Source organism: Liolophura sinensis, chromosome 7 (genome assembly GCF_032854445.1).
Source record: "Liolophura sinensis isolate JHLJ2023 chromosome 7, CUHK_Ljap_v2, whole genome shotgun sequence".
Taxonomy (NCBI): Eukaryota; Metazoa; Mollusca; class Polyplacophora; order Chitonida; family Chitonidae; genus Liolophura; species Liolophura sinensis.
The window spans coordinates 41,048,660-41,067,549 of NC_088301.1; the positions used below are offsets into that span (position 1 = coordinate 41,048,660).

General features: G+C 39.6%; 1 protein-coding gene across 1 annotated transcript; it reads left to right on the top strand.

The window, feature by feature from the left end:
• Positions 1-220: 220 nt before the first annotated feature.
• LOC135469646 (beta-hexosaminidase-like) lies at positions 221-18,029 on the top strand. The gene is made up of 8 exons (XM_064748187.1): positions 221-606; positions 9,194-9,922; positions 10,372-10,802; positions 11,487-12,221; positions 12,594-12,840; positions 14,965-15,217; positions 15,730-15,861; positions 16,213-18,029. Exons 1-8 carry the CDS (start codon positions 540-542, stop codon positions 16,346-16,348), a joined length of 2,730 nt encoding a protein of 909 aa, XP_064604257.1. The 5' UTR covers positions 221-539; the 3' UTR covers positions 16,349-18,029.
• The last annotated feature ends 861 nt before the right edge of the window (positions 18,030-18,890 follow it).

Sequence of the window (18,890 nt, forward strand, 5' to 3'; positions counted from 1 at the left end):
GTGGACTGTGTGTATTTATAACGCTCTATGTACGGTAGAGGAAACAGCACAAGGCGCTATGGTGGCTGACAAAAGTTCTCTCCCCACCTTCCAGTGGCTCAAAATCCGGCACACGTGATCAAGGTGAGACAGCGTTTGTGTGGTTAGATGGAACGTAAGCTTGCCGGCTGGTATCTAGGCCTGATCCTCCAGTTCGGCAGGGACTGCGGTGTCGGCTAGTGGCGAAAACTTGCCGAGTTAGCTTTAATACAGTGGCGACGTATTATGTTGTAGCTGATTGGACGGAGCGCGCAGTACTTATAACCCGATACTGGAAGCAAAGGTTAAGTCGAAAAGCTGAAAGCGGAAAGAACACACGTGTGGATGTAGTCAAGTTGGAAAACCAGGAGGACCGTTATTTTCCCGTGTAATACATCATACTGTCATCTCGAAGGAAAATGTTTTGAAGGCTGTAAACGTTCGAGAACCTCTTCTGTAACTTAAAAGAAAAGTTAGCAGATAATTAGGCAGCACGGGTCAAAGGTGTACGTAAACCGACAATGAAGGTGGATACATTTTTGGTTCACTGTGGACAAATCCTAGTCCTGCTCTTGTGCACACGCAAAGGTAAGTAGATCAGCATAGGTATACATGATTGTACCCGCTGAGGAGCAAGCGTATATAGCCCAGTGCATGTCATTGGCTTTGTATCAATTTAATATCCCCGTAAGGATATCAGCTATGCATATGCAGACTTTCTTCACTATATATTACACAACCAGATAGATGTTTTAACCTGTTTATAAAACAACTCCGTGATGGCAACGTTCAGCAGCAAGTTGTGCAACTGTGGTTGACGTGTCAGAAAATGAAATTCTAACCAGCAAATTTTATAACGGCAATACATACCTCTGCATCAGTACGAACTACTGTGAATCTCGGAACAGGCCTATATCAGTGGCCAATGCAGAAATTTCATCAGGTTGTATGCCTTAAAACCCCAGCTGTATTATTTAATTAACATCATTTCATGTGACACTTTAAGTGTCATAAATGTGATGAATATAAGACATGTTTGTATGCGAGTATAAATCGGCCAGGTTGGAGGCATCACGTACTTACGTGTCAAGAGGCATGTAACGTGGTGATGTATATGAGCTGTACTTCCACAGGAATGCGTGTAAACATATGTATTTTGGTGATATGAACACCAACATGTATTTTATACCTACGTGACCCGCCGAATACGGCTCAGCTATACATGATCACCATCATTAACTTTCCTATTGTTGAAGTCATTGTGTCGAGTTCACCCAAAGAGGGAGAATGCGTTGATTATAGAGGTTGACGTTTTTGTCCAGAATGGAGAAAAAAACAACTTTTTCACACATCCATATTGTGTGTAAGGGACAGGGAAAAATTCCATTCACAAGATTTTTATTGAAATCTGTTCATATTCTTGAATGTCGTGAATTGTGTTGTATTCAGGTGTCCAGGTGAATGAAGAAAGCTTTGAAAACTGCCATTATTATTGGAAACGTACCACACCTGTAAAACTGAAAGTTACAAATATGACAGTTTAAGTGCAAAATGGTATTCGGAGAAAATAACAAACATGTATATATTATCTGGCAGTTGATGTTTTTGCATGAGACAAGTTTGTACAAGTCACGGAATCTCGTGGCTTCTCGCAGTCGGCGAGATCGTCGATGGATGTAAACGTGATTATTTAGTGGTTGGCATCACTAAATATACATTCTGAACTCTTTTGTTCAATGCCTGGTTTATCTCTTCGTTTTGCAAATAACACGTTGCAACAGAGGGCAAAAATACGTGAAAGAAATTTTCTGTTCTCCTGACATTTTACTGACTACTGCTCAAACAGGTATATAGGAATTGCTGAGTGACAGCGATACCTGACAGAGGATCACGTTGGCAAAACAAACGGCAGCAAAAACACTGGAATTTTGACGTTCTGCCGGGCGTGAAAGTGGGAGGAACTATAGAGAGCACGCCCAGATATTGCCTAACTCTACATAATATACAGACGAGGAGAGGCACGAAGGGCAACACCCTGAATTTCCTCAAGTTTAGAATTATTTATTGATTAATATTTAGGGCACAGTACATACGAATATTTCATCAGAAAATTACACGATCCAGGTTTAAATTTATTTATTTATTTATTTGATTGGTGTTTTACGCTGTACTCAAGAATATTTCACTTATACGACGGCGGCCAGCATTATGGTGGGTGGAAACCGGGCACAGCCCGGGGGAAACCCACGACCATCCGCAGGTTGCTGAAAGATCTTCCCACTTACGGCCTGAGAGGAAGCCAGCATGAGCTGGACTTGAACTCACAGCGACCGCACTGGTGAGAGGCTCCTGGGTCATTACGCTGCGCTAGCGCGCTAACCGACTGAGCCACGGAGGCCCCCAGGTTTAAATACGCGTGACGGAAATTGGCGAGATGTCTGTGAGGCCTACCTCACGTATGTCTGATAAAACAAAACAAAATGTTGCTCGTCCTTGATATATTTATCTAAACATACAAAGGACTTACAGCATGGAGAGTAAATTTAGAGCTGCGACGACAGTGTGATGCCTGTATTTGGAAAATTACAGGCTTAATCGGCCAGAGGCATTTTTTTCTGACGTGCTTTGTAACTCAATAAACAAACTTTTACTTAAGAATTCTTAAAAGACCACAGGATGTGCTCTATGGTTAAAAGGCAAAACAGGGCTCACTTGACGTAAGCGGAAACGGACGCGTCCTTGGGCTAAGGAAATAGTTCACGATTGACTGGTTAAAATGGAAAATTATTCTTTTTAAATTGCTGTGGGATGTTTTATCGAAACATGTATAAATTTGGTATAGTGCTGTCCTTTCTTTTAAGCGTGCAAGGCAGTGCTGAGGTACCATGATGCCGGTAAACATCAATTTGAAACAACATATGCTTCGAGAAGACGGATGACCCAGTAATTTATTTATTTGATTGGTGTTTTACGCCGTGCTCAAGAATATTTCACTTATACGACGGAAGCCAGCATTATGGTGGGTGGCATCCGGGCACAGCCCGGGGGAAACCCACGACCATCCGCAGGTTGCTGTCAGACCTTCCCACTTACGACCGGAGAGGAAGCCAGCATGAGCTGGACTTGAACTCACAGCGACCGCAGATGACCCTGTAAAGATTAACATATAACCTTGTGGCCCTATATGGTATTGTAGCTACTCATGGGATCTCCTGTGGCGAAATGGAACAAAACAACACATCGTGAAGCTGAACATCGCTGTGACCAGTGAACTTTGACGATCTGTTTTATAGCATGGTCATAGTGGTATCTAATTCAGCGTAACGAGGGGCCATACAATCATTCATGTTATACATAACATGAATGGGGCCATTCTAAATCATAATCAAAGCGACTGAGATACCCATATATTACTACACCTGTGAATAATTCGTGGATTAAGTTTGAAATTTGAGCTTAATTGGATTGTTTTCACAGCGTCATAGAAAACTGTTGGCTGACTTCTCCCTTATAATGATACCAGCTTTACTTACTACCTATGAATTACTCATGACATAGTTACTTGGGAACTGGTATTTTAAGGTGCATTGGAAATAGGTCATATGATCATTGACTTGGAACGTCCGTTATGGGTTACAAGTCAGTTGTATACCATATACGAATACGAATGTTGGACTGTTGGGTCGATGCTTATGTTCTGTATGTAGTTCTTAGACGTTCAGAGCATTTCGGAATTATTTCAGTTGAATGTTGTGAGGGCCCTCGCGTGGGGCATAATTTAGCAGTATAGCCTATATAAGGGGTAGTGGATAACTAGATATTGAAAAGGAGGGGAGGATTTATTGGAATTAAACCTGTATTTGCAATGAACACTAGCGATTTCTTTTTTGTTCTCTGTAATGATTAGCCAACTAGTCTAAACAGCTATTTTACCCGTCCAATTTCGTTAGCTTCACGCTGTAGCTGAATGTCCCTCCATCAATATAGCATTTATTTATTTATTTGATTGGTGTTTTACGCCGTACTCAAGAATATTTCACTTATACGACGGCCGCCAGTATTATGGTGAATGGAAACCAGGCAGAGCCCGGGGGAAACCCACGACCATCCGCAGGTTGCTGGCAGACCTTCCCACTTACGGCCGGAGAGGAAGCCAGCATGAGCTGGGCTTGAACTCACAGCGACCGCATTGGTGAGAGACTCGTGGGTCATTACGCTTCGCTAGCGCGCTAACCAACTGAGCCACGGAGGCCCCCTCGATATAGTAGAGCTGCAGTACTGAATAATCCCACATTTGCCATAGATTTCGTATCTGACTGATGCTTCATTCAAGTGCAAGATCTATATATGATGCATGGAGGTGGCTTGCATACAAAGTAGAATCATTTCCTCAGTTTCATCAGTTAAGTTTGCGACGGCCTACAGGTAAAATACCCTCTATTTATTATGTATATAAAGGTGAAATGTAAGGATTTCCTTCACTGATAAAAGTGATATCTGACTGACTAATGTTAGACATCCCTTTTGTTATTACACTCCCCGACCCCAAGACGTCAAAAAGAAACATTTTGTTCTGTGACCTTATTATCCGAGCTTAGAAGAATGACGTCTTAATACGAGTTCAGTCAACTTAAACATTTTTCTTACGTCACGCAAGAAGACTCAACGTCATGTGCGTTGTCACGCTATAAATACAGGTATGTGAAGGCCTACAGCTAAAACATTGCTTAAACTTGTTCAAATACACAAAATCACGATATTGTCAAAAGATAAATAATAAACAGAATATTGCATAGGGAATATTGGATATCATAAATTTTTTTTTCTCGTGAAGGTGGAAATGATAACCACTTGACGCTTGGTGTTTTTACCTCTCACTAGAAAAATATTCAACCTTCACACACAAAATAATCTGTGTGACGCTAGAAGGCATTCTGTTATTATAACACAACATAAATTTAGCAGATTATTTTTTTGAGAATACCATAGTTTTTATATACTGCAAATATTATAATTTATGCTCCAAGCGCGGTACCCGCTTCCACAACTGAAACCCACATGAAACTCGATAAGGATTGGACTAGATCTGGCCAATCTCTGTTGTTTTCACTCTGAAGTTCTCAGTTCATCAGCATATAAAATATTGCATCTACCTGCATGTATGATGCATGTTTATACGAGTGTATAGTTTTACATTCAGTAAGACTAGAAACAATTTTCTATTTTATTCAACCACAAGTATCATTAAGGGCCAGAGATTATAGTTTATATCTAAGCAAACCGTACGTCTGTACGAGGCGTACGTATCTCTGTAGGCCTATATGTCTCTCGGCTAAATCGCTTTTGGTATCGGTGTTTCAAGCAAGATATAATACTTGGTTTGTCGAGAATACCACGAATTCTCAACATTTGTCAGTCGCTCGCTGTCTAATCCGCATTTACTTCAGGTTGAAAACTCACTGTGTACACAACGAACAAGCCTCTCCAAGTGGTCTCATGTACCTGTGACACGGGCATCTTTATCAACAAACGGCAGCCATCTTTGTGTGCATGTTACGAGTCGCAGCAGAGGCGTGGTCAGCACTAGTCACGTACGTCACAGACTTGGTGCGACCATTTTAATGAGAAAGGTGACATTGCTTTCATTAAATGATCTCTGAAAAAAACACCCCAGCCTAAAATATCACGCGCCCAAGCTTTCTTGTTTACAGTTGTGCTCAGTAGAAATATTTTCAGCATAACTTCATGGTTTAAGTTTCGTAAGAGACTTTGTAAATATGTGACATAAATTGTAGGTCTGAATGCTTGTCAGTGAATAAAGTGAATCAGTTTTTCACGCGATTTCAAGGAAATCTAGATACTGTTGAGAGCATTATATTAAACAACATCTACTACCAATAGCGACGATGTTGAGGCCTTAAATTCCACGGTTCCGTATATGTATAGGCAATGTATACAAGTGTATTAAATTAAAGTATATTCACCTTCATGTAGATGTGAGAAGGAAAAACTCACTGTATCGCAAATGTATAAGAATCGAGCCAAATTGTCGAGCCAGGATCGTCTTGCATTCCACTCGTGTACCTTCACCTAACGAAGCCATTGATATAAATGCATTACAAGGTATTGTTACAAATGACTTTGAAAGGATCCTAGAAATGAGAAAAATGTAAACGTTATTTTTCGTGGAGTACTATGGTTTTAATTGGGCCTATGTATAGACTTGTATAATAGTCTGCATTAATCATAACCCAGGCCCATCCCAGGCCCATCCAAACAAACATTTATCTTGCTTCCAGTCAGCCATAGAACAACTATATAGGTATAAAGAGAGAGAGAAAGTGTTCCGTGTGTGCACATCGTTCGACGCACATCGTTACTGGTTGTGCGCCCTGGGTCACATTTGCACGTGGTTAGAATACCTCTCCGTGCGTCGAGGCCCTGAACAAAGATGCTGGACCAGGGCTTACACAGCGTACAGATCTATCTTGACAGCAAGCTTGTACATTACTGGAGTTGGATATTTTAGATTGTCCCAATTGGCACAGGTAATGCGCCACGCATACTTCGTACAGTTACCCTCAAGTAAATCACTGCTTATCATCGGGACTGTAGGACAACGGCAACGTTAACCTTTTTACGTTTATCTAAATTTCGTCTTGAAGTCTTGGTGGTGGCAAACTTCTTTGCTTATAAGCACGTGTAGATAGCGTCCCACTACCAAATGTCCAAAACATGTATTAATCTAAATCTTCAGTGTAAAATAAAGTACGACTGATTATTTTGATCTTTTATAAATTGCAACACGTAGCTAAATCTCCATGAAGTTATTCGTGAAGATTTTCTTGACGAAACCTTTCCTGTGCTTGCGGATATTTTTTATGCAAGAGTATTGATGCATAAATTTGTGTATTCTAACATCCGGGATTTCAGCCAACAAACGACGATAGTGTAAATTTGCAGAGATCACACGGCTTATGCATCCGAGCCGATAACGTAGCGTTCTTGTCATAGCTAACAACACTTTCGGTCAGTTCTTTAGCTTCATGCACAAGAACCGCTGACAAAATAACATGGGGTGTGAGATGAGATACATTCCACACTCACTTTTAAAATATACTTATCATTGTCACCGCGTCTGTGCAATTGTTTACATCTCTATCGGAGAACAATCTTTATTTGCCCTTTAAAAATAAAAGCAATGAAGTCTTGACTGATATGTTATGTGCCCGTCTTTGTGTGTGTAAGGAATCTAAGAGCATCTTTACACTTGTCTCTATGGGGATACATTTTCCAGCTGTTTCAAATGAAACGCAATTGGATTTCTTTCTAACTGTGTACGGCATTTACTTTCACGCCCTCATAAACATGTCAGAGGAATGACTGGCGCTCCTTCTCAGGACAGAATATAGATTTTCATGGTCAGTATATTTAAAAAAATAACCGAGAGCGTTTGTTCAGTTAAGCACTTCCTTCTCTAGCGGTAAACAAAACTTTTTGTAATGTGATTGTAAAAGCTGCTTACTGAAGGCCTGCATGGCAACTGACCGTTTGTTCTACCTATAGAAGGGTAAAGGTTATCATCTAAGCTCTATGATATCCCCTAGCACGATGTATATATATACATCCAACTTTCGTTGTTCAAAGGCCAATGTAAGTGTTAACATGGCGTATAAGAGAGTAGGGTTTGCTGACATCTCTCCGCACCGAAGTACTTATTATGTGTGAGATAAACTGACATCATGCAGTTAAATATAGGGGGCTATATATCAACGAAGGTATGATCGTCGATCACATATGCACGACCTTGGCGCTCAGCACTGAGAGACTAGCGCAAGAGAACAGGACTGGTTGACAGATATCAGTAATATGTGACTGGGATGAATGTCTTCGGCATTATACTTAATTCAGAGCATGTAATTATAAGCATTATAAGTCGTCTTCGTAAGTGAGTGATGTTAGAATGTATTCTGTTATTATAACACAATATTCTATTATAGCACAATATTCTGTCCTATTCGACAGAATATTCTGTATATAGACATATAGATAGATTATTTAACAGAATAATCTGCTGCAATAAATTATAGTAGAATATACTCTAGTATAACTCAGGCAACGGACTTCCTGTTAAATTTGACAGATTATTATTTTTTGAGAGTATATTATTGGGTACATCCTGTTAAAACTTTTAATTGCATGGATTAATTGGGGTGCTGCCTCATATTAGGTCGTCTGTTGGTGATCAACATGAAAATATGATCGCCTCTCTATTCGAAGTATTATACTCGTAAACACTAAACCCATACTAACTACACACTGCTATACTAGATGCGTCATCTGTTCAACCCAGCCTTATTCCAGCATGACTGCACAGATACTGGCCGAGATCTATTTAACCTGGGATACATAGATTGTAATTGATCGGCACATGTTCGATTTTGGGGAACCAACATTTCATTACAGACATAACATTCGGACGAGGATAAAAGACTATCTCTGAAAAAAGCCTTCATGTTTATTTATTTTTTTTATTTCATTGATGTTTTACACCGTATTCAAGAATATTTTACTTATACGACGACGGCCAGCATTATGGTCGGAGGAAAACGGACAGAGCCCGGGGGAAACCCACGACTATCCGCAGGTTGCTGGAAGATGAGCACGCACAACGACCGCACCGGTGAGAGGCTCCTGGGTCATTGCGCCATGTTAGCGTGCTATCCCCCACAGTCACAGAGGCCCCCTGAGTAAAAGAAGGTCGTACTTGTTCAGTGAGTGTACACAGTGACTTTTATACTGTAATAATCTGGGGCGGACACTTATGATATGTATTTAAGCTGAGTTAACAGTGAATGGCGCATTTTAAGAACTGAAAATGTCTTTCTTGATAAATTTTTCAGTGAGATATGTACTATCTATATCCGTTATATTACTGTGTACATACTGCATTTTAAACACTCGTGACTCATGATAATGTTTACCATGTATTAAGTAAAATGCAAAATAAGATGTTTCCGAGAGATTAACGTAAAAGCGCTTAAGCTGACTTTATCACCGATTATCTGAATATACATTGTTTTAATATAATCTGGCTTCAGTTATGATGGATTTTCTTTGTACTGAGCTAGACATTATCAAATTGAGGTGAAATCCTTATTCCTTGTTATTTCAGTTGCCAGTGTGACACAAGCAGAGCTGGATTATATGGGGACGTATTTAGAGATCAAAATAAAAACTGTGGACAATTTGATCTCTGAACTACAACATTTCAGAGCAGAGTTGACCCTAAAAAATGCTGGAACGGAGGTGATAAGAGGCGGTGACTGGGCCTTGTACTTCTGCTTCATCCGCCATATCGACAGACCGGACGAAGGAGAGCCTGAAACATGGGACTACCTCCAGTATGGCGTCAACTTCACGCATGTGAGTGGTTGCCTACATCGAATGGAGCCCACAGACAGCTTCCGGGACATTTCTCCTAATGGCGAGACCAAGATCACATTCCTTGGCGTGAATTGGCAAGTTGCTAGGACGGATTATATGCCAAACTGGTATGTCGTGTCTGGTACTTCAGGACTGGATGCCCGCACAGTCAGCAGCACGGCCGGAGAGAAGTTAGACTTCGTGGCTGACTTCGTGAAACCTCGCCAGTGGAAACGTATGGACTTCGTATCTGAAGACGGGCAGCGACAGACAGACACGTACGACCCATACTCATTGCGAGTACGCCACACGTTCAATGACGTCAACGATTTAGGAGAAGCTCCCCTGCTGATCATTCCCACACCGGTTCTTGTTCAAAAAAACGACAAAAAGAAGGTTTACTTCGGAACTCACGACTGGGTGATCGTGGTAGATGATCAAGACACGGCTCTGAACAGTTCAGCTCAGTTCCTATCAAGTATGATTTATATTTGTATCATTTCTTGTTTTCTCAAAACTTGCAGTAATGATTACGTTTGTGCTAGTGCATCTACTTAAATCGTTGTCTATTCCTGATTCGTAGCATTTGTCCTCGATGTATTTCTGAAGAGTATATATCAATGGTTACACGTGTCAACTAGGCCAACTATAATATGGCGCCACCAGTTTTTTTCCCTATAAATGCAAAACGGCACGCGACAGTATGGGATGACAATATAAGGCAAGACAAGTTACTATTATTAGAGAACGAAATTGACTTCACTTATTCGTTAACTTGTAGTTTTAGATGAAAGAAAGCTTAAAACTGTATTGTGCTCCCCCCCCCCCCTCTGTTCTGTAAATTTATGGAAAGAATTTGAAAGAATTGTCAACAAATGAGCAACCCTGAAAAGTAGCTAATCAACTTTATGTGTACTTATTTTTCAGAAAAATTAGGATTTCCGATAGTTTCTCAATCTCCAGATTTCCGCTATATACGTTTCCACGTTGGTTCACCAAACGTCATGATAAATGGCAAGCAGTCGAACAGCACAGAAACTTACGAGCTACGCGTAAACGGAGACAGCCAGTCTGTATCGATTACATCCAATACATCAACGGGGGCTTTTTATGGCGTTCAGTCACTCATGAATGTGATGGACGAAAATTGGGAGTGCCCGGAGGTGACTGTCAAGGATGCTCCACGTTACACATACAGAGGCATGCATCTCGACGTTGGAAGAAACTTCCACGGCAAGGAGTATGTGTTGAAGCTGTTAGATCTTATGGCAATGTACAAACTCAACAAATTCTACTTCCATCTGACAGATGATGAGGGGTGGCGACTGGAGATTCCTGGTCTTAAAGAGTTAACGACGGTATGAAGTTTAAACATTAGGTTCTATAGAGTAATAGAACCTAATGAGTAATTCTTATATCAAGACTTGATGCCTACGACAACTTTGGCTTTAAATAGATGCAATGTTATGAACCTGTTGAATTCCTGTTTACATAAAAAATGAAAGAAATAATTCTGAAAAGGTATGAACCGCCACAGGACGTACGGAATGAACATACATGAACGATTTGTAGCTTGAGGTTCTTGTCTATAGTGAGAAACCGAGTTACATGTACCTACGATAAAAGGCAAAAATATTGCACAGAATCAAGACATACGCATCTTGTAACATGCAAGGCTATTTTTGTATCAAACGGTTTATGTTTGATTTAATTATTTGATTTATTTGATCATTGTTTTACGCCATACTCAAGAATATTTCACTTATGCGAGGGAGGCCACCTTTATGGTGGGAGGAAACTGTGCAGAGCCGAAGGGAAACCCACGACCATCCGAATTTTGCTGGAAGACTTTGCTACGCACGGCAAATTGTTTATTATATTGTCTGCTAAATGTTTGAATACAATTAGAAAAGTAGATACATTAATCGTGTCAAAAACACTCATAATCGACAAGATATCTGTCTATCGTTCAATTAGTTCAATAGTCTCATTATCTTTTCACGCACACCTTATCTGTATCGTGTGCCACTTTTTTTCCCCAGATTGGTAGCAAACGTTGTTTTGACCTGGAGGAAAAACAGTGCGTGGTAAGCCAGTTAGGATCAGGGCCGACAGACCAGTCGAGTGGAACAGGATATTATACCGTTGCTGAATACCAAGAGATTTTGCGTTATGCTGCCGAACGTCACATTGAAGTCATCCCGGAATTTGACATGCCAGGACATGGTCATGCAGCCATCATTGCTATGCAGGCACGCCACGACGCTCTGATGAGCCAGGGAAAAGCTTCCAACGCACGGGAGTATCTTCTCACAGACCCCAACGACACATCCGTTTACGAAAGCATTCAGATGTTCAATGATAACGCCATTAACCCTTGTATGGATTCCACCTACAATTTCATACGGCATGTTGTTCGAGAAGTGGTTGAAATGCACGAAAACATCAACCCGCTGCGTATTTTCGATTTCGGTGGAGACGAAGTGGCGAAAGGCGCTTGGGAGAACTCTACAGAGTGCCAACACCTTATGGAGCGCCTGCGAAACCTGCAAGACGCGAAAGACCTGAAGGAGTACATGGTGCGGAACATAGCGGACATTACAGCTTGGTTCGGCGTAAACATGGGCGCCTGGGAGGACGGACTGATGGGCAGGGACAACTCTCCTTACGACATCAACAAGCTGGCCAATGAGAACGTGTACGCTTACGCTTGGGACAACGTCTGGGAGTGGGGAGCCTCAAACAGACCCCACAAGCTTGCCAACGCTAACTTTAAGGTAAGCTATATTATTATTATTATTTTATACTGTAATGTATACATATATACAAAAGCAATCAGGAAAATTCCAAAACCTGATATTAGCGGGATATAATATCTGGTTAAGAAAAGAGGTATACGTTCTCTGTATATAACGAAAATTGTCCTGACTTTTCTCTCCTGAAAATTGTCTTGAAACAATGCACAATATTCACAGAATAGTTGCGATAGAGAAGGAGAACATTGACTTAAAACATGAGGGTCAAAGTGCCTTAGATTATCCACCAAATTATTGCTGAATCCGAATCATTAATTCGGATGAAAAATCAGGCTAGTTATAGTTGACAGAATAAAAATCGAGGAATATCTAATTAATGCTTATGATGTTCAGGTTGTGATGGCTCAAGCAACCCACTTGTACTTTGACCATCCATACGAGCCAGATCCGGAGGAACGGGGCTACTACTGGGCACCGAGGTTCACGGACACCCGGAAAACGTTCGGTTTTATGCCAGACAACCTTTATGCCAACGTAGACTACACCCGGATGGGCGCAGTTTTGACAGAAGAGGAACTATGTAAAGAAGTTAAAGGGGTTAGCCAATGTGTCCCGTTGTTAAACCCGGAAAATGTCGAAGGTAATTTAAACAGGTAGTTCATTAGTTATTGACATGCTTTCTCACGAAAAAGCTGTGTGGATTTTTTTTATAAACAACTGTTACGTTTCTGAAGACAGGCATACTTATAACGAAAAGATGAAATAAGACAGATAATATCGTGAAAGCTTTTTCTACCTGTAGGAAAGAGATTAACTCTTTGCTTTGATCTGTGTACAGTATATGTTGCAAGAAGTCTTTGAAGACGTAGGCATCATAATTCCCACTGCAAGAGCTAGCAAACAGTTTACTTAGTCAACGCCGTGTATTCTAGTTTCATTGTGCAAATAGAAGATCTTTATTTACCTGGCAACGTATAGTGTAATAACGGTGACCCGGCCGCTTGTCCCAAATAAAGTTATCAGGTTTTAAGCTATACCCTGGCCTTATGCCTGTGGTTTCGACTTCATACCATGTCTCGCAAACATTTATCTACGTTGATAGTTGGCTTATTGACTCTCCACGATATATATTAACCACATTTGTCAGGCTGATCTTCCTCATTCCTTGAAGACCTTGCAGTCACATGTTTCCATTGCATTCGTTTTCATAATGTGACTTTTCGTCTGTAATCTTTCAAAAAGCCACTGACTTCAAGATACAATGTTGTACTGAACAACTTGTCACGAAATAAAAAATACATCCGTGTACACGCGGATAGATTGATGTTCTATTTATATTTGACATGCACATGTAAATTCTAATTATACTTTAATATGGACTTATGCTTACAAACTTAGTCTCTAGTATTGAAAACGAACCATATGAACTTGGCCTGGCGCGGCGCACGGTCAGATAATAACAAATGCAAACAAGAAGCTGAACCTTTTATTTTCAACACATGCATGTATGGAAGAGAAAATACCAGTATTGAAACAAGATATTAAGACAGTGTACACGTGTGCAAAGCATAAACAAATATTTATTTTATTTTTTTTTTTTTACTTGTTTGTTTGATTGTTGTTTAACGCCATGGTTTATATAATTATTGCATCAGAAATAGAGTATGTACAAGTACAATACGTTAATATTGTACAATAGGCAAAATTGAATGAAAAGCAAGAGTTTGCAGATGAATTGGGGTCCACAAACAGTGGTCTCGATTTTGTTCCTTGGCCTGTATACATAAATGTGGTCTGATCGATAACATAAAGCCAGAAGATCATACCTTTTTTTTCAAAATGTTGTCTTCATATCGTTTATATGTCCAGGTACCATTTATGTACATGTCCTTGTCTCAAGGTTGCTATACTTTGTGTGCATTTGCACCAAAATCCATAAACTTGTAGCATCCATAAACTTGTAGCATTTGCTAGATCCTGTATATTGTGTGACGATTTAAATTAAAGTCACAAGTTATTGCTGTTAAAACTAGTGTGTCAAGGTTATTCCATCAAACGCCTTCACTCCAAGTTTCTTAATTTTTTCAGTGGGTAAATACTTTTCTTGTAAATAATATGGACAAAGCGTCCAGAATCTCTGACGTTCTCCTTCATGAGTGTATATAATTCCGCTTAACCCGGCGCTGAGGCGTGTATATTCATCGTGTTGAATTAGATCACCACGTTAAACAATTCCAATCAAAGCGCAACTGAGGTAGGTGTTTTGTTATCGACAACTTATATTCCAGCATGGTACACGATTTGAATACTGACTTCACTCAGTCGCTCAGAACATACCTTGCGTCTTTCCACCATCACTGAAAACTGTTCACCGCTTCTCTGCATGATTCAGTCCTATTATTGTACTTTATATACTTTCTTAGTTCTTTAGTAGTTTGTGTTATACATGGTTTTGGGAATTGGCCTTGCGATTATTAACCCGGAATGTCCTTATTGTTTGACGGTTGATATACGAATGTCTGTTGCGACGCATAGATACTTCTTCATACTTGAAAATATTTTTCCACGTCCTAACATTAAAGATTTGTTGATCTAAAAGGGAATTCCTTGCAGAAGTATAAACTCTTAAAATCTTTCTGAACTGATTTAGGTTATATGGACATCAGAATATACCCATGAAGTACACTGTTTCACTGGTATCAATGTCCTTTACGCAGTTCATCAGACTCCGATTTAATGCACGGTTTATTCCCCTGACATATAGGCATGCAAGGCCACCTTTGGTCAGAGACGGTCCGGACAGACGAACAGACCGATTACATGATCTTCCCGCGGTTACTCGCGCTTGCCGAGAGAGCTTGGCACAAGGCTGACTGGGAAGATGTCAAGGACGTGAACAAGAGGAAAAAAATGCGCAACGCAGATTGGGAAAAGTTCGCCAACACGTTGGGCTACAGGGAACTGAAGAGGCTTGATAATCTAGGAGTGAAATATCGTGTCCCTCAACCAGGCGCGCAGTAAGAGATGTGTTTTTATATATTACGCCGGGTATTCAATCGCTGTTCAGGTCGTCAACCGGAAAAACAAAAGCTTCATGCAGTAAACTTAACACAGATATAACACCTGGGGACGTTTAATGTAAGCTAAGCTTACTTGTGTTATATAATAAAGCAACTGTATTGAATGTAAGGTTATATTAATTGCTATATGAGTATGGAGTATATGATAAAAACTTAGGTAATCAGGTAATACCAATCTGCCCTGGGCTTATTCTTCGGGTATTTAAAGGGATACAGAATACATTCTGATTGAGTGCCCAGAGCTAGCCTAAGCTGAATTTTAGGTATGGCATATTTATTCAAGCGTGACTAAGGTTGCATAGTTTAACCCAGGAGACCCTATCTCCATTGTCAGTCAATCAGCGTAGATTCTGTATCCCTTTAAGCGTAGGTTTTTGAATATACTGAACGAATTTTATAGGGATCTAAGTAATAAAGTATACACTTGCTGTATTTATTTCTTCCTACAGTCTTGTTGGCAACAAACTCTCAACTAATGTGGCGTTTCCTGGCCTGGTGGTAGAACACAGCTCAGATGGGGGTGAAACCTGGTGCTCAGAAAAAGGGATATCTCTATCTGGAAGAGTTCAGTTTAGAACGAGGTACAGTGTGTATATCGATTTGAAAGCGACAGTTACAATTGTTAATTTACCTTGAATATAACACTAAGTTTCGGATACAAACACGAGATGTTATAACATCACAAGGTGATCCGTAACAGCCTTAAGAGAGAGAACATGTTTCATCAACTCGAGAATAATCAGAAGGAGACCATATACACTATCAATATCGGTTCCAGGAGAGATACTACAGGTGCACATGATTCTGTCATGCAAATTCTATACAATATAACCAGATGAGTTGAACTAGCTCAGTTGTATAACTCAGATTTTTGAGTCTGTTGACCCAAACTTTTCTCTCAGCGTCCTTACATGCCTCTTGCTTTGTTTTAGGTCTGCAGATGGCGGGCGCACAAGTCGTATAGAATCGATGGAGGCCAGCAAATCAACAAATATTCAAAGTAATTGTTCACTTTTATTTTCTTATGTATTGTTGTTAACAGTATGCATTTTCTCTAGGCTTTATTGATGACAAATATAATTTTAGTACCATCTTACGCAAAGGTTTGCTCTTACTGCAGCAGAATTGTTTTATTGCCTTGAAATTGGACCAGGTAATTTTCAGTGCCAGTTAAATTAAACGGATGACAGTTACAAAAGGTAAGGTTAGTGATAACAGAAATTTCGGCTTAACCATGAATGATGATTCACTGTCTGTCACATATTCATTGTCTTTCATAATACCTCCCATAACAAAAAAAAAATGATATTCCTGAGCCGTAAAAGGATAACAAAATGTGAACACACATCTGTACAACAGTAAAGCTGAAGCACCGTTGTGTAAAAGTACGTAAAACTATCTGACACTCGTTTTGCACAATCAAAATTTAAAATTTGTTCTTTTGAATTGGATCGTGGCTTTATTTTCATCCTTAAGTCAAATTTAGAAACAAAATCAGCTGTATATCGGAACTAAGTAAAAAGTTGTAGGAGAAAAATTAATTTTCTTATGCTTCCCATATTTTTCCAGGTAACAGCTCTCTCACGTTGTAAAATATAAGTATACTTCGATGTACTGCATGTATATTGCTTATTGGGAAGGTTTGAATATTCACAGGTTTTTTAGTGTTTTGATGAGACCTAACAGAAGGGATTATTATAGTATTCCTGACAATTTTCGTTATTTCATGACTAACACTATTAATAACAAAATTAGATTATCTGTACCGTCAAGAAATCAGATTTTTATGACACATTGTGTTGAAGAAATTTGATGTTAATTCAAAAACTCTTATAAATGTTCTATGCTTGAAGTAGGTGTGATTGTTTTAATGTCATATTCAAATACAATTTAAATATATGATTAAAAATTATACAATAATTAGTTTGTAACTAAACGTAATACTTTCCTTATTCCGCGTATTTTGCGTGTTATAAGTTAAGCCGATTATGTACCAACATAGTTTATAAAATCTGTTCACAAACCCAACTGACAAAGAAATCAACATTTGCATAATTTATAATTATACAAGTGTACATATTCAAACAGCATGCAGTCTAACATACAGTAATGCTCTAATTTGAATTTCATTGGAATACTGAGCGAATTCAGATTGAAGAAGTGTTTGGGGTCAACCAAGTGCATGTGGTTCATGTAACATAACACGAAAATAACGCTATAGAACAAACAGGGATTGGGGCTAACCCCAAACCTTTGCTTCCAAACACTAACTCAGCGTACAAGAATTTCCAGGAAACTCAAACCTAAAGCTAGACACTTTCACCAGAGCCGTTGACACCGACCTGAACCCCAACCAGCCAACCAGACTTCAACCTACAGATGGAATTTTCTATCGCTATCTGCACTAAAAATACAGCTGATTGTGTACTTGTATTTTGTATTTTCAGGTATATTAAGCAAACAGTGTTGTACATTAACATGTAAAAGTATATTGTTACAGGGAGAGAATCACCAATATTTTTGCAAAAATATTCAATATGGCCGGTATAAATAGCATTGTGATCTTCCAGCATCTTTGTATATGATTTTATTCTCTTGGCATTGATCTTGGCGGATGTGTTTTATACAGGTAATTTTGAAATTGTCATAAGTGTAACGCACTGTTGAAAATATCATATACATGTGCATATATAACTGTAGGTAAACTGTTATATTATATTGTTATATTAAACTCCATGTATATTGGTGATTTTATGGTTATTAATTTCTATTGCTGTTTTAAAAATACATACATTCCATTTATTAAGGTATTGAAATCTGACACTAAGTTGATTTATTTTGTACGATGTGTGTGTGTTTACTTCATGGCAATAGTCCAGATCCATTTCACTTATTCACAGGTAAGGTATTTTGGCACATCTGTATAGACGAAAGGAGCAGTAAGGAATCTGCGTTTAGTCCGCTACCGCACCTCTCCAGAAACCTATCTAACCAAGTTTCCGACATAAAATTGCAGATAGTCGATCTATATATAGTGCGACCAGGATTTTCACAAAACGTCTTAAATCAATATTTCGTAATTTTTCTCGTAACTGACGTCAACTTTTGTATGGCAGTATAACTTAGACAACGTCTTTTCCAAAAACCAGTTACGAGAAATAGGACTGAAGTATGTGAAGGTGACCACTGTAGCTTTCTTGTTCCGGTCGAAAATACTTCATACTTCGCTATTATTATTCGGTTATTGTATTGTCGGCTTTACGGGGTTTTACCTTGAGTACAACAGTATATATGAACAGGTACGTGTTACAAAAACTGTATCAATGGCCCCATATACTATACCTTTAAGGGATAATTGGGGTCTCCGTGGACCAGTCGGTTTGCGCGCTAGCGCAGCGTAATGACCCAGGAGCCTCTCACCAGTGCGGTCGCTGTGAGTTCAAGTCCAGCTCATGCTGGCTTCCTCTCCGGCCGTAAGTGGGAAGATCTGTCAGCAACCTGCGAGATGGTCGTTGGTTTCCCCCGGGCTCTGCCCGGTTTCCTCCCACAATAATGCTGGCCGCCGTCGTATAAGTGAAATATTCTTGAGTACGGCGTAAAACACCAATCA